Below are 15,990 nucleotides of genomic sequence, written 5' to 3' on the forward strand. Positions count from 1 at the left end.
AAATTGTGTAATAAAAATAAGAATAAGAGGAATTAATAATAATAGCTGCTAAAAAGGGTTACTGAGTTACGGAGTTACCCTGACTTTCTGTGGGTCGGGTTTGTTATCGGGCTGGAAATAGCCCGATAAAATACGATTTGCGAAAAAAACGCCATCAGCGAAATTTCCGCACCTGGCTGCTTCAGAAATCTCCTCCGTTCTCTGTCTCTCACTTCTTCAGCCCTTGTTCGAAATCAAGATGAGAACTTGTACCTTCCAAACCCCGTCACACTCTGGCCTGGCTCGCCTCCAGAGAAATCTCGACCGTTCGATTCACGGCTCTCAAGAGCACAGATTCATCACAACTTTGCCTTCAACACTCTCCAGTATGCCCCCTCTGTCTTGTACTAATTGCTCGTTCTGTTTTTTTCTTTTTTAAAAAGGGAATGCTCTTTTGGGTCTGATTTTTTTCTTCTTGCTGTTGTTTTGCTATAGAATCTTCAGGGCTTTCTGTTCGGTGCGCCGTTCGATTTCGACCTTGTATCGATATACACAAAGTACGTTCTGTTGACAAAGAAGCTTAATTTAACATTTACAAGAACTTTCTCTGTGGGTTTCAATTAGTGTTTTTTTTTCAGGGGAAAGTGAAGCAGATTGTTGGGTCTACTCTTCGGGACTCCAAGGACGAAGGGTCGACTCTAGTGACGAATTTTGAATCAGATAAGTCAGCTGCAGAGTACGCCAACTTGTATAAAGAAGATGGGCTTGCCGGTGGTCATGTGATTATGCTCGGAGCTGATCCTTTGAGCAAATCTGCATCCTTTGATGCATTGCATGCCTATCCTGGTGTGTCCATTTTGCTTTTAGTTGTGATTGATTTTTTTTTTCCTTTCTGATTTTGTGTCTGTATTAGTTGGTGTTTTCAGGATATTGGGTAACAAATTATGTTTGATTAAGCAAAAATAATATCTGGGCATTGATTCATGTTTATGTAGATGGTTAGTGTGTTATATCGATACTTCTCACGGTGTTACATGAGAATGTTTGGATTTTCAGAATGGCATTTATGTTTAGTTTGGTTTCTTATTGTTTGCCTGCATTGAGTGCTTGAGAATATGCTATTACATGTATTGGTCTTTATTGTTGATATCATGTTTAATACTTACAGATTTTTCCTCTGCTGAACTTACTGCGAGGACTGGAAAATTATAGGCGGGCTGCAAGTTGGGGGTGGGATCAATTCAGACAATGCTTTAAGTTACATACAAGAAGGAGCGAGCCATGTTATTGTTACTTCAGTACGTCGTAATCTTTCATTATTATTCCAGCCTCTGCCCTGTAACATGAACTTGTTTTTTATGAGAATTGCTTACTACGTTTTGATATGTTTTTTTTTAATTTCTCTCTCTTTCATTTCCTTCCTGCCTCGCTCATATGCCTTATTTTCTTATAAACATGTTTAGATATTTGCACACACAGAAAATTCTGTGGTTTGTATGAAAATTCATCTGATGATTGGTTAAGTTTATAGTATATTACTATGTATAGAATCTACAGATAATAGTAGTACATTCAGATAGTGCATTTGAAGGGGACATGACGAGAAAATTTTACAATTTATTTCCATTCTTCTTGCAAATAATGTTGCATGGCCTCTCAATTCTGTTGTTTGAGATGATATTCATATCTAGACAATCATCTAGTTTGATATTCTTTTGGTAGAATAGCTTAAATAATACTACTTGGTTTTCTTATAGTATGTATTCAACAATGGACAAATGGACCTTGATAGGCTTAAAGATCTTGTCGGTGTTGTTGGGAAGCAGAGGCTTATCTTGGACCTTAGCTGCAGGAAGAAGGTATGGAATCAATAGCTTGTCTCAATTTGGTGAGGCTGAGGATGACCTATTATGACTTATATGAGTTTAATTTAACACAAATAAGCCTTTTGTTTATGATTTACATATTTTATGAATTGTGTCTTACAAATCAAATCATGTTTGAAGAGCTCAAGTGTTACTGCTTTTAACTTCCTCAGATTTCAAGCCCCGGCTTCCATAATAGTTCTTTAAATCCCATGCAGGAGGGTAAATATGCGATAGTCACTGATAGATGGCAGAAGTTCAGTGATGTATATCTTGATCAGAAGGTATTGGAATTTCTTGCAAGTTATGCGGATGAGTTTTTAGTTCACGGGGTTGATGTTGAAGGGAAAAAGTAAGTCCTAGAGTTTTCCTTATTATTGACATTAATTAAACTTTTATTTGATTGCTATGTCTCATACTCTTTTGCATTTTATTAACCATAGTCTTCGTAAACTATAGTAGCCATTAAGACTATAGCTTATAGAAATTAGTATTCTTCTCAATAAAATTTCCTCAATTAATGTTTGCTCTGTGCTTTTTAAGATGTGCTCCAATTTTCTGTATTTTAATCTTTTATAATAATATAATATTTAGAATAGAAATCCTAATTCCTAAGACTTGAAGTTCCTGTCTTTGTTTGATTCTATACTAGAGTAAGCTGATGACCCCAAGACAAATAAAATCTGCTGACTTAAGGATGCATTTGTTTGCTACTGAAAATAATTAATGTTATGAGTTCATCGCATGCTGATAAACCGTTCGATCCCTACAAAGGAAATATTAAAAAGAGAACGAAATACTATAGTGGCTGGCAGGATTTTTTTTAAAATAGGTTTTTGCAGTTTTTGGTTTATTTTCGTCTTTCAATTGTTATAATAGTATACAACAGCCGAATTTTGGCCTTATTTATTTGTTTTTGGGCCTTGGGATCAGGCAACTGTCACCAAATGATTTTTCAGATGTTTATACTATTTCAATCTCATGTGGATATGTATTGGCTTCTCGGAATAAGAGCTTTGCTGCATAGCATGGACTAGAACACTGGCCTTATACAGTTGATTGTTTCATGCTTTACCTTTTGTCTTATATGGTTATTCTTATTTAACCATGTGTTTGTTGCAGGTTGGGAATCGATGAAGAGCTTGTGGCATTGCTTGGCAGATACTCACCGGTTGGTTTTGGTTTTTGCATATGTGATTTCGTTATTATATCTCATGTATTCTTCTAGTTTCTTTCTGTCCTTTTGTCTTCCCTACTAGGCACCATAGCTTAATGATAATGCTTTATCTTGTCAACTGCCCAAGTATACTTACTAATAGCTGGAGAATTTTCTTTGCCCATTACCTGCCCTTGTATGTATCCTATATCAGGATGCTGATATGACTTGTTAATTAACTTAAGCTTGTTTACCTTAGAAAATTTTGTGATAACCTGGTCAGAAGCATCAAAAGATAGTAGGTACTTAACTTTTTTTAACATGGACAAAAGTTAAGTAAGGGTGAGCAGATTGGAGTCATTGAACAATCTTTCATCAACTTATGTGTCAAACTGACTAAAGCAGTTAACTGAACAGTCCTCTTTGACATACATTGCTTTCGATTATTGGATCAAGCCCTCGACTGCATTTGATTATGTCCTTCCATGTTTGTCATTTACGTTTGCACATTGTTGAAAAATTGGTAATTTTGGTGCCAGATACCGGTGACTTATGCGGGTGGTGTCACAGTGATGGCTGACCTGGAGAGGATAAAGGATGCAGGTAATGGAAATGTGGACGTTACAGTGGGCAGCGCCCTCGACATCTTCGGGGGCAACTTAGCATACAAAGATGTCGTCGCATGGCATACCCAGCAGCAGGCCTTGATGGTTTAGCAATGTCTTGCTTTTAAACATTTGCCATGGACTGCCAATTTTCCCCCTGGTTTTACTGGAAATCATGAAATTTGAGAGTCCTTGCTTACTAAACTGCACTCATTTGTCCAAAAGACAGAAGTTCTGTCAGATGTAATAAACCAGTGCTGGTATTGTAGTAGTGATAGGTTCTGTGACTAAACCAATTCGTCAGGTTCCCGGCAATATACTATTTTCATTTCAATATCTTTGATCTATTTATTTATGTCTCTCTGTGGCTATCTACTAAACAAGGTAATTAAGCTAAATACAGACTTGATTTTGGGAAAAAAAAAAAAAAAAACAACTAAATACAGATTTGACTGAAACCAATTCAAAGTTCAAACTCTATTTTACTATTACATTCTCAATTTATCATTTGCTGCTTGTACATGCATATGTATTGTCAACGCTTGTGAAATATTTTTCTTTTGCCAAATCTGTATTTAATGCTATCAAAGATTTGTTTCTTTTGCCCTAAACACTGGACCTAGACCTACCCCGAATCTAATTAAATCATGATATAGGGCTGAGTTTGGGCCTCAAATGGATCTTTTTTATTTTTAGGGGTATTTTTATAACTTTACATTTTTGTGTTTTCATTATATTGACGTCGTAGTCTGCTTTAGTGGTCATTATCTTTCATTATATCAAAACCCTAAAAAGCTTTCTCTCAATTTTCTGGTGAATTCCACTGTTACTCTTCCATCAAACATTGGTTTGATTGTTACTGTTTTCTTTTGTTGATTTTGGGTTACTCTTTCATCAAACGTTGGTTTGATTGTTACTGTTTTCTTTTGTTCATTTTGTCTGCGTTAACTAATTTGGTATGGAGAGGTTAAAAACCATGATGAGGATTATTTGCACCCCTTACTTAACTAAGCACATCTCATTCTAAATAAACTCCAGTCAAAATAGTAACATTTATGAGTATACTCCAATTTGTGTTTTTGTCAAATTTTACAAACTACACCTCATAATCTTAGTCGTTGAATCTCACCAATGACTGAGATTAAAGAAAATTAAAAATAAAAAAACAAAATAACTCTTCTTCATCAAACCCTAACCCTAACCTCATATCCTCCAAAAGAGCCGTCACTTTATCCCTTAACCCTTCATCAAATCATCATCAACATCGTAGCTCTTCTTCTTTTGTAGATCAACAAAAAGAAGAACAAATGCAAGAATACCCATTTTGTAGATCAACTCTTTTTCGTAATCAAATCGATTAAGAAGATGCGATCTATCTCCCCAACCCATCACCACCATGTCTCCTACCATCTCACAGACCTCTTGTGGTTTCAATTACAAATGAGTTCGTATCTTCATCGAAGGTGACGAAAAGAGATGGAACCAAACCCCAAATTTATGGGATCCAAGTGATCAACGTGTTCCCCCACGATCTCAGAGCCTTCACTCCAATAGTTATAGTGTCTTGAACCAGGAAAGAGGTGGTAATGGTGAACTAGGAAAGAGGTGGTGATGGTGAACCAGGAAAGAGGTGGTGATGGTGTTTTTGTAAGGGAACAAGGAGAAGGGAATTTGATATGGTCAATTAGGGTGTTGTTAGATTGAGTTTTATTTTTAGATTTTTTGGAGTGTACTTAATTAACTCAGGGTTGCAAATATTCCCCATCAAAAACCATATCAGATTTGTTTGGAAAGAAAACCAAATCGTTTATGGTAATATTTATAGGTGAATGCCTCAACTTAAAATGGAAGTCAAACAATTATTTCAATTGGTCTCTATTTTGACTTGTGCTTTGCTTTTGTAATAAGGAATGATCGTGAAGAATTGATAAGCACAACAGAACAAATACAAACGGAGAGAATCAGAACAAAGAAGAGGGGGAGAGAAGAATACAACAATTTTTTATACAGACACGATGGAGGCGGAGATGGCAGACGTCGAATCACAATCTGCGCATCAAGAATCAAATACAGTGGCAATCTTTAGGAAACCCAATCAACCTGTGACGCTAAAGGTTTGATTCTGACCAAAACAGAGCCAGTTTATTAATTTTATATTGATTTATATACGTATTCCATGTTTCTGAACAAAGTGTTTGATGAAATGCCTGTACAGTTTGACGATGTCGTGTACCAAGTCAAAGTGAACAAAGCATCATGTTTGTCTCGAAGGAAAACCAATTCCGAAGATGAAAGAATGGTTCTTAAAGGAATGACAGGAGTGGTTCATCCTGGAGAAGTATTAGCCATGTTAGGTCCATCGGGGAGTGGCAAAACAACTCTGTTAACAGCATTAGGAGGCAGACTTGGTGGGAAGATCAGCGGAACCATAACTTACAATGGCAAGCCGTTCTCGAATTCGATGAAGCGAAACACTGGATTTGTCACTCAAGATGATGTTCTTTATCCCCACTTGACTGTGACCGAAACATTAGTCTTCACAGCTCTTCTTAGACTACCAAACAACCTCACAAAACAGAACAAGATCACTGAAGCAGAGAATGTGATAACCCAACTTGGGTTAACAAAATGTAAGAATACCATCATTGGAGGTCCACGTTTGAGAGGGGTTTCGGGCGGGGAGCGAAAAAGGGTTAGTGTAGGACAAGAAATGCTTATAAATCCGAGCCTATTGTTCTTGGATGAACCAACATCAGGGCTTGACTCGACGACTGCTCAAAAGATTGTGTCAACGTTGTGGGAGCTAGCCAAAGGAGGGAGAACTGTTGTGATGACCATACATCAGCCTTCAAGTAAGCTTTTTTATTTGTTTCATAAGGTGCTGGTGTTGTCTGAAGGAAACCCTTTGTACTTCGGAGATGGATCAAGAGCTATGGATTATTTTGCTAGTATTGGCTACACGCCTTCAGTCGCCATGAATCCTGCAGATTTTCTTCTAGATTTGGCTAATGGTAGGTGAAATATCCACTAATTCTGCTTGACATGATAAAGTTGTTATATTTGTTATCACAGTTGACTTAGTTGTTCAAATCTTGCATACATGTGCGTGACACTGACAGATGAAAATGGAGTTTACTGTATGGTATTTGACATTCTTTCTTCAAGCATCTTTTGACCTACTTTGTGTTTTCCCATTGTTCAATTGGGAATAAAAATACTACAGGTGTTACATCGGATGATTCATGTGATAGTGAAGCAACTGTTAAGCAGACTTTGGTTACTGCATATAAGACCAATCTTGCCAACAAGTTGAAATTGGAAATTCAACAAACAAATGATCATCCCAGTTATAATGACATTGAAGTGGAAGCCAGGAAATTCGGACAGTGGCCTACGACTTGGTGGCAACAATTTACTGTGTTATTGAGGAGAGGGTTCAAAGAGAAGAGGCACGAGACCTTCACCGCTCTGCACATTGGCCAACTCCTAACTATGGCTGTGATTGCAGGTTTACTGTGGTGGCAATCTAATGTTTCTCATCTTCAAGATCAGGTGAGTTGTCGATGGTCCCGGTCCAGCATCATGTCATACTCTAACAGAAATACTAGAAAATTTACTTACGATGTTAAAGAGTTTATTACAGAGAACTAATTCTACATGGTGATGCTTACAGGTTGGTCTCCTCTTCTTTCTCACCGGATTATGGAGTGCGGTCCCAATGATGCAGGCCATATCGACATTTCCCCAAGAACGAATGATGCTGGAAAAGGAGCGATCGTCGAGAATGTACAGGCTATCGTCCTACTTCATGTCAAGAACACTAGGTGTTCTTCCAATAGACCTTGCCATGCCAGCAGTTTGTATGATCATAACATACTGGATGGGAGGGCTCAACCCCAACCCCCGGAACTTCTTCCAGTCCTTATTTGTTATTCTAATACTTGTTGTCTTAGTAGCTCAAGGCCTTGGGCTTGCAATTGGTGCAATCATAATGGACCAAAAAATAGCCCCGACATTTGCATCGGTCGTCATGTTATCCTTCCAATTAGCTGGCGGATTCTATGTCCAGAAAGTGCCACCCTTTATTGGTTGGATTAAGTACATTTCCATCAACTATCACTCCTTGAAGCTCCTACTGGCGTCGCAATATAAGGCAAATCAGACGTACCCTTGCGGCGGCGAAGGCCAATTGTGTATTGTGGGAGAGTTTCCTGCTATAAAGGCCGTTGGGTTTGATGGACAGGTTGTTTCGGTGATTGCTTTGGTCATTATGCTTGTTGGTTATCGAGTGGTTGCTTACATTGCTCTCATGAGAATGGGAGTGACCAAGAAGTAGGAAAGTATATGGTTACTCAAGTACAAGAGGAAACAAAAAAGACAGAAAAATCGAGATTTTTGTATGTTTACTTTTTATACATATTGTGATGCCTAAATTATGAAGACCCTTATAGGCTATAACCACGCCTTGGATTTTGACCTCCACTGTCAGGTAAGAAACCGTCTAGGCCTGACGGCCCGAGCATGCATGTAGATTATATGATGCTTACTTGACTACTTCTTAATTTTTACATTACTCAAAAAACCTTACATTAGCCAATAAATAACATATCATTTCCCTGAAACTAGAATATTATATTTTCTTTTCTTTTCTTAGATCTTCGTTAAAGAAAAATTAATAATCATACAAAGTGTTGCCTTGGATTCATCACACTCATGAATATTACCGGGTAATGGGTAGCATAAATTTCTTTTGAGAAAAAATAGAAAGGCTTTAAAACTCCGAAATCATAAAGAATGAACATTATTTTCTCCTCCTCAATTCTATTTTCATGAGTTGCAACGATGGCCGAAAAGAGAGAAGGAAATCAAGCGAGTCGGTGAACGCGAAATACTTTCCTTCAATGTCATAAAAAGTTTCCTTAAATGGAGAAAGAGAAAACAAAAGCAAATAAAGCCGTTAAACACGCTGATTTTTGTTAATACTTCCACGAAATTCGAACCAAAGTTTCCTTAAAATCGATAAAGCCGTTAAACACGTTGATTTTTGTTATAGTTCTATTATTCGTCCCAACAATTGGTATTTCAATTGTTGAGGTGTATAAAATAGATTAAAGGTATAAGTGAGGTCATCATTTACACTTCTAATCTGCTCATACACCTCAATAACTGATATCACTTTATGCCACCAATTGTTGGGACAAATAGTTTTTTCCTTCTTGTTATAATTTTTCCGCAAAATTCGAACCAAAGTTCCCTTAAAACCAATAAAATAGTACTTCTCTGCAACGGTAACTAGTCTGCAAGCCAAACGAAGATGCTCTCGCTGATATATACGTGTACATCCTACTCAAAATCAAGGACGCCCACCGCGCCCCCCTACGTCAGAGAAGAGTCATGTCCGCCTTGGAAGCTCGAGTCTCTCTCGTCTTCGCCCTAGCTTCCCAGCAGGCTTCTTCCCTCTCTAAGGAAATTAATTGCTCCAACAATTCTAACTTATTTGCTCTCGTTTTCAGTCTATTCAAAACTTCGCTGATCCTTTTTTTTCTTTTGGCCTCAGTTTTGATGGATGTGGCGAGTGATACCGCGAAATATGTGTTTCAAAGAGGTTTGAGAACCGGAATTTGGTGGAAGCTTTATTCGCTTGTATTTGTTTGTTTCGAATTTATATTGTGTTCTCGTTTGTATTGCAGTCGCTACTCGCTTGCCTTATTTGTGATTGGAGCTAGGGTTTTTATTAGCGTTCTTTATGTGTATATATTTCATGCAGTTCCGGATCTTGAGACGGTTGAATATGAAGTTTTGAGTAGGAGAGACAAGTACGAGATTATAGTAGTTGAGGTAATTTCTGTTCGATGTAGTTATCAATTCTGCCTTTGGAATTTTTTTTATTGTGGTTATTGAAACGTCGTTTGGAACATCTTTTTGTTTTTCTCTCAATTTTGTGTTCTCCTTGATCATATGTTTTTAAATCGGGGTTGTGATGGTGGATGTAGCCATACTACATAGCAGAAACAAAAAGATGGTGGATGTAAATCCTACTAAAACCAAGGACGCCCACCACGCCCCTACGTCAGAGAAGAGTCATGTCCGCCTTCGAAGCTCGAGTCTCTCTCGTCTTCGCTATAGCTTCCCAGGCTTCCTTCCTCTCTAAGGGAAGCAATTGCTCCAACAATTCTACGTTTAACTACTTTTACTAACTTATTTACTCTCTTTTTCAGTCCATTCAAAACTTCGCTGATCTTTTTTTTTTTTTTTTTTTTTCTTTTGGCCCTTTCTTCACTCAGTTGTGATGGATGTGGTGAGTGAAACCACGAAATATATGTGTTTCCAAAGAGGTTTGAGGACCGGAATTTGGAGGAAGCTTTAATGGCTGGTATTTGTTTGTTTCAATTTTATATCGTGTTCTAGTTTGTATTGCAGTCGCTACTCTCTTGTATTCCTTGTAATTGGAGCTAGGGTTTTGTATTAGCGTTCTTTATGTGTCTATTTTTATGCGGTTCCGAATCTTGAGACAGTTGCATATAAAGTCTTAAGTAGAAGAGACCGGAGAAGAGTACGAGATTAGAGAAGTTGAAGTAATTTCTGTTCGATGTAGTTATCAATTCTGTCTTTGGAATTTGTTATCGTGTTTTGGAACATATCTTTGTTTCTCTCTACATTTTGTGTCCTCCTTGATCATATGTTTTTAAAATCATGGTTGTGATGGTGGATGTAGCCATACTACATGGCAGAAACGACCATGCCTGGGAAGACTGGATTTGGTTTCGATGGTGCATCGCAATCCTTCGATGTCCTAGCAGAGTAGCTGTTTGGTAAGTTTTTTTTTTTAGTTTCATGGAATAAAATAGTAATGCTTCTGTTTCAGTCTGTTACGAACTTAGTGCTGTTAGTTTGCTATGCTGGATTTTGTGCTGTTTCTAGAACACAACAAAGGAGAGAATGGATAACTACCCCAGTTTTTACTCGGAAATCGAAAGACTCAATCTGATGGAGAGATGATGGATATGACTACCCATGTGATTACAAAGAAGGTACGTCTTGATGGACCTTATATTTCTAAATTGTATGTTTGACATGCATTGTCGATAAATATGCTGTATATGAGTTTTATTTGGGTTAGTCATGACTCATGCCTCCGCCTGGGAAGATTGGGTTTGATTTCAATGGTGCATCGCAATCCTTCGATGTCCTAGCAGAGTACCTGTTTGGTAAGGTATTTCTAAGTTTGATGGAATGAAATAGTAATGCTTCTGTCTCAGTATGTTACAAACTTAGTGCTGTTAATTTGCTACGCTGGATTTTGTGCTGCTTCTAGAACACAACAAAAAGGAGAGAATGGAGATGACGACCTCAGTTTTTACTTGGAACTCGGAAGACTCAATCTGATGGAGAGATGACAGATATGACTACCCTTGTGATTACAAAGAAGGTAAGTTTGATGGACCTTATATTTATAAATTGTATGTTTGACGTGCATCGTCAATAAATATGCTGTAGATGAAATTTATTTGGAGTAATCATGAGTCATGACTCATGCCTCCACCAATTTCTTTATAAGAATGGATGGAAGCTTCATCTGATGTTTTACTAAGTCGTATTATGCTTGACCAATTCACTGGGCAGATCCCACTTTTTGTATCCTGCGAGCACGTAGACTACTGGGATTTACCTGTTACTGGAGGGATCCCACTCCATTTGCATACCCTTCCTTTTTTTTAATGGTAAGCAATTTCGTTGAAAAGACACCAAGGATATAGAACCAGGAGCAAACAGAAACATAAAACTTTAATTGGTAATTGTATCCAATATGACCTATACCTTTTATTAACATCCCTCCATACAGTTTTGTTCGCACTAAACCAAAGGGAAAGAGTTTCCTTCATCTTACTTTGATGATATCCCAAAAAAATTAGTTTTGCCATCTGAGTACATTCCTTGTGCTATTTATTTCAACACGTCATCAAACTTGTAGTGTGGTACTGGCATATGGTATCCATTAAATTTGCATGTAAGCTGATTACTCTGTGGATTTGCATCTTTCCTTATTTGTCTATCTCACGGTTGATCACAAATTCTTTAAATTTTACCACCACACACATGAACATTGAATGCACAGCTTCAAATGTTTCCTTTTTAGAAATCTTCTTACAACTGTAGTTGATCACAAATTCTTTAAATTCTACCACCACACACATGAACGTTGGTTGAATGCATTGCTTCAAATGTTTCCTTTTTAGAAATCTTACAACTGTAGTTTGTCCTTTACTATTTATTTTTATTTAATTCTGTGGATTTGTACATAGCTGGCAGGTCAGGATAAGCGGCAGATGTCTTTTGTCATGCCGTCAAAGTATAGTGCAAACTTGCCATTGCCTAAAGATCGTTCTGGGAGGATCAAAGAGGTGCAAAGAAAAATAGTTTCTGTCATTGCCTTTTCAGGTTTGTCCTGCTGTCAATTCTTGAATACCTAATTGGCTATATCTTATCTTATTTTCTTGGAACATAGAGTAATTGGTTTAATTTGGAAAATGCATGTTTACTGTGATCTTTTTTTGTTCCCTTCCTCCCTCCTTTTCTTTTTCTTTTCTTCATTTTAGCTACATTGACCTTGTGCTACTGTCCATATTGCCACCCACAGCAAACATCAATAGACCTTAGTTTTTAAATTCTGAAACCTGGTCTAACTAAAATGCCCTATTCTAGTGTTTTAAAACAAGCCCTAAATCTTTCTTCTATAAATACTCGATCTAATTCCTGATTCTCCTCGCTTCTGTTATAATGTAATGTGAAATTTGTTACATTTTCCATCCAGAAACAAACTTTTAATTGAAATAACTCCACTAGCGAAGTTCTTCTGCAGGATCATTGTAACAGTTGGTGTTACAAATGCTTTTAACCCATTCTTATGACAAAAATTTTATGTGTTTTTTGTAATTTTTCATAATTGCAAAAATATTATTAGTTCTATGTGTTGTAACTATTCCATGAATGATTAATTTTATAGTGGAGTACAAATGTCCGATTACCTACACAAGAAAACAAGAGACAGAATAGAGATCCTAATAATATAAATATTGGAAATTAACCACTTTATAAACAAAATCCATAATTACCCCATAGGCCTATGTATGTTTATCAGGTTATCTTGAAATTCTCGTTAGGACCCTATGTTCAGTATGTTCTCGAGAACATGATTATGATTAACAGATGCTCACATTATAAAATGGTGAATTGTTTATGATATTTTTCAAACTTGACGATTTTGTCTTTAAGTTTTTGGAAGCTTATTCCTTGAAGATCAAAAGGGTAACAAAAGATGATCCGTGTGTGGGAAGCCTATCTGGAAATGATCGTGTAGTGCAAGCGGGTAGCAATAGTTGTAAGTTGAGAGTTTATTCATGACTTGCACATACTTGTAAGTTGTAACCCAGGGACGTGCAGAAGTTTCCATTCGTCGCTAAGTTGAGAGTTTATTCTTACATGGAGAGTGTCAACTGTCAAAGGACTCTAATGAGTGTATTAAATTTCTCTTATGCATCGTGACTCATGTTGGTAAATGGCAAAGACCAAGTACTGAGTCTTTCTTCCACTATATTTATGCATCTCTGTTAGGTCAAAGTGGGCTTGTGCACTCAGGTAACGTATCACATGCCTACTAACTACAGGCAATAGCACCACTGCCATCATGGTTGGAGAGCATAACCATAATGATAGTAGGATGCTAAAGATGAATATTTGTATTCTATTCTTAATATGCGATTTAGGAGAACTTAGTTATTGCAAATGGATTTAACGCATCATTGACATCTTTTCTTTTACTTCAGATTCCTTTTCAGCGACTTGGCGGGGATAGACTGGGATAAAACTCTTTCATGTATTGTTGTTTCCATTCGTGGCTAAGTTGAGAGTTTATTCTTACATGGAGAGTGTCAAAGGACTCTAATGAGTGTATTAAATTTCTCTTATGCATCGTGACTCATGCATAGTAAAAGGGCAAAGATTTTCTTCCACTATATTTATACATCTCTATTAGGTCAAAGTGGGCTTGTGCACTCAGGTAATGCATCACATGCCTACTAACTACAGGCAATAGCACCACTGCCATCATGGTTGGAGTAATAGCATAACCATAATGATGGTAGGATGCTAAAGATGAATATTTATATTCTATTCTTAATATGCGATTTAGGAGAAGAACTTAGTTATTGCAAGTGGATTTAACGCATCATTGGCATCCTTTCTTTTTCTTCAGATTCCTTTTCAGCGACTTGGCAGGGATAGACTGGGATAAAACTCTTTCATGTATTGTTGTGCACTCAGGTAATGCATCACATGCCTACTAACTACAGGCAATAGCACCACTGCCATCATGGTTGGAGTAATAGCATAACCATAATGATAGTAGGATGCTAAAGATGAATATTTATATTCTATTCTTAATATGCCATTTAGGAGAAGAACTTAGTTATTGCAAGTGGATTTAACGCCATCATTGGCATCCTTTCTTTTTCTTCAGATTCCTTTTCAGCGACTTGGCGAGGATAGACTGGGATAAACTCTGTCATGTATTGTTGTATCCTTTCCCTTCAATGCTTATGTTTTGTCTCAACTTAATATATGATCATATGTGACAAATTAGTTACGTGACTCTATTTGATATGTGATGCAACCTGGAAAATAAGTTTCTTTTTGAATTCTGTATATGCTGACGTGTAAGCTTACTTGGAAATTGTGGAGTAATCATAGATCTTTGTAGGTAAGGTTGATAGTGTTTCCATTCTGTCTTGTTGACTTATATTTTTTTTTGGCTCTTCCTTATTATGCTGGTTTCTCAGCAAACCTTCTTTTTTATAAATAATATTTATTTTAATTAGTTGTTCTATCATGTGAGAGGACTCAAACGTTCGACTTGTTCGAAATCCTCATAAACACACGTGGGACAAAAGAGTGGGTTGAATGCAATGGACTGGGGACTGGGTATAATAGGGTAACTCCACAGATCTTTTTTACGATCCAAATACAGTATAGACATCACATTTTAAGCCTTTCTTCTGAGAAAACAAGCGTCAAATTATTGTTATTCTCTTACTATAGTATTGTATGTATATGTGATAAAAACAGAGAAAAGAAAAAGTCTAACTAAACTGGATGCACTGTACTAGTTTACTTCGGCTATGCTTTCTAGGGCAGGCTTCCATCTGTTGCTGTTTTCTTCTTCTTCACTTGATCTATCGACCTTACTTACTTTCTCTGGAAATTGAAGATGAGAGAGCATATCATCAGCAGAAACTCCTTCCTTTTGCAGAATCTCATGTAGTTCTTGCTTGCTGATAATTATCTTAATCCTTACTACACCAGATTCTTCTGTTTCTGGATTAGAAAATCTCACTTTTTTCTTCTTTCTAATTTCTGGGGGTGAGGATGGAAGAGGTTCTAGGTAGTACAAGTGACCCCCAAGCAGTTTGGTTTCAGGCAGAAGATGATGATGGATGACCTGAAGCGAATCAGATATTGCATGGCCGGAGAATTCTGAGGTCACTTGGTTTACATTGATGGGTGCTCTATACTCAAGAATTTTCCCGTCTGGCTTCATTACCCGGATTACCTTATCTTCAACGACTAGGCAGTTTCCCATGGTTCTGCTTATCGCTCATTTGTTAGTGAAACAAGAGAAGGATACAAGGGTTGGTATGTGAAGCGAGGATTGTTAGAGAATAAATTCCTTATATATATAGAAAGTGGATGAAGACCCCACTTTGCTTCAAATATTACAATAGGACCATAGCACCCTCTGGAGTGTGGACCCCATATGTTGGTTTTTGTTGGTGTGTATATTGGACTTGTTTTCGCCGCAAGTAAGTCATGCCTTTTTGAACTCTAAAGCTTTAGGGAACTAACAAGGGTTTTTCGCGGGCTAAAGCAGATTGGCTAGGCTGTAAAAGGTGGATAGAAAGTAATTAGATAGCTTTTATAATGCTAAGAGCTATGCAGAGTGCATTATTGTTAATTATGTTTGAATTGATCCAATGTATCACTTTTTTAGTTGTTACTGAGTAGGCTCATTGAGTTACTAATACTTACAATGGGACATATCAGAAAGCATGTTAACATCATTTAGATTTCTAGTGGACTGTGACCAGACGTAGACAATTTGTAACAGTGAAACATTGAGCCTGAAGCCATTAGGGCCACCCAACTTCATGGTTGACCATTGTGCACCGTGGATTTGGTTCTCTACTTGTACTTGTGCCATATTTGCTATCTGATCTGTCCGTTCCAGCAGTAACATCAATGGTTTAAATTTTACAAAATGAGGTAGGTTGGGTATGAATCCACTTTATTTAGCTGTTGCTTTCACGTTCATTTTTTGGCCAAAAAAGCTCCT

The 15,990-nt window shown here is 37.2% G+C and overlaps 4 protein-coding genes and 1 pseudogene across 4 annotated transcripts; 4 read left to right on the plus strand and 1 right to left on the minus strand.

Annotated features, from left to right (window-relative positions):
• The first annotated feature begins 164 nt into the window (after nt 1–164).
• LOC119987720 (1-(5-phosphoribosyl)-5-[(5-phosphoribosylamino)methylideneamino] imidazole-4-carboxamide isomerase, chloroplastic) lies at nt 165–3,941 on the plus strand. The gene is made up of 8 exons (XM_038832644.1): nt 165–365; nt 475–536; nt 618–825; nt 1,192–1,277; nt 1,737–1,838; nt 2,063–2,196; nt 2,967–3,015; nt 3,540–3,941. The coding sequence occupies exons 1-8, from the start codon at nt 239–241 to the stop codon at nt 3,714–3,716; spliced, it is 945 nt and encodes a 314-aa protein (XP_038688572.1). The 5' UTR covers nt 165–238; the 3' UTR covers nt 3,717–3,941.
• A 1,275-nt stretch (nt 3,942–5,216) lies between these two features.
• On the plus strand, nt 5,217–8,227 carry LOC119989348 (ABC transporter G family member 9-like). The gene is made up of 5 exons (XM_038834802.1): nt 5,217–5,430; nt 5,514–5,719; nt 5,821–6,616; nt 6,829–7,157; nt 7,279–8,227. Exons 2-5 carry the CDS (start codon nt 5,621–5,623, stop codon nt 7,939–7,941), a joined length of 1,887 nt encoding a protein of 628 aa, XP_038690730.1. The 5' UTR covers nt 5,217–5,430; nt 5,514–5,620; the 3' UTR covers nt 7,942–8,227.
• A 629-nt stretch (nt 8,228–8,856) lies between these two features.
• On the plus strand, nt 8,857–9,836 carry LOC119995043 (heme-binding-like protein At3g10130, chloroplastic). The gene is made up of 3 exons (XM_038841401.1): nt 8,857–9,210; nt 9,373–9,443; nt 9,599–9,836. Exons 1-3 carry the CDS (start codon nt 9,000–9,002, stop codon nt 9,635–9,637), a joined length of 321 nt encoding a protein of 106 aa, XP_038697329.1. The 5' UTR covers nt 8,857–8,999; the 3' UTR covers nt 9,638–9,836.
• A 42-nt stretch (nt 9,837–9,878) lies between these two features.
• On the plus strand, nt 9,879–14,437 carry LOC119995042 (annotated as a pseudogene).
• Nucleotides 14,438–14,585: 148 nt separating this feature from the next.
• LOC119995041 lies at nt 14,586–15,908 on the minus strand. The gene has a single exon (XM_038841400.1). The coding sequence runs from the start codon at nt 15,238–15,240 to the stop codon at nt 14,764–14,766; it is 477 nt and encodes a 158-aa protein (XP_038697328.1). The 5' UTR covers nt 15,241–15,908; the 3' UTR covers nt 14,586–14,763.
• Nucleotides 15,909–15,990: the final 82 nt, after the last annotated feature.

Source organism: Tripterygium wilfordii, chromosome 3, assembly GCF_013401445.1.
Source record: "Tripterygium wilfordii isolate XIE 37 chromosome 3, ASM1340144v1, whole genome shotgun sequence".
Classification (NCBI taxonomy): Eukaryota; Viridiplantae; Streptophyta; class Magnoliopsida; order Celastrales; family Celastraceae; genus Tripterygium; species Tripterygium wilfordii.

Coding starts and splice junctions, on each gene's coding strand:
- LOC119995041 (XM_038841400.1), bottom strand. CDS start 15,240: ATGGGAAACTGCCTAGTCGTTGAAGATAAGGTAATCCGGGTAATGAAG.
- LOC119987720 (XM_038832644.1), top strand. CDS start 239: ATGAGAACTTGTACCTTCCAAACCCCGTCACACTCTGGCCTGGCTCGC. Junction 1,839..2,062: donor ACCTTAGCTGCAGGAAGAAG/GTATGGAATCAA, acceptor AATCCCATGCAG/GAGGGTAAATATGCGATAGT. Junction 2,197..2,966: donor GTTGATGTTGAAGGGAAAAA/GTAAGTCCTAGA, acceptor TGTTTGTTGCAG/GTTGGGAATCGATGAAGAGC.
- LOC119989348 (XM_038834802.1), top strand. CDS start 5,621: ATGGAGGCGGAGATGGCAGACGTCGAATCACAATCTGCGCATCAAGAA. Junction 5,720..5,820: donor ATCAACCTGTGACGCTAAAG/GTTTGATTCTGA, acceptor ATGCCTGTACAG/TTTGACGATGTCGTGTACCA. Junction 6,617..6,828: donor TCTTCTAGATTTGGCTAATG/GTAGGTGAAATA, acceptor AAAATACTACAG/GTGTTACATCGGATGATTCA.
- LOC119995043 (XM_038841401.1), top strand. CDS start 9,000: ATGTCCGCCTTGGAAGCTCGAGTCTCTCTCGTCTTCGCCCTAGCTTCC. Junction 9,211..9,372: donor GAAATATGTGTTTCAAAGAG/GTTTGAGAACCG, acceptor TATTTCATGCAG/TTCCGGATCTTGAGACGGTT. Junction 9,444..9,598: donor ACGAGATTATAGTAGTTGAG/GTAATTTCTGTT, acceptor TGGTGGATGTAG/CCATACTACATAGCAGAAAC.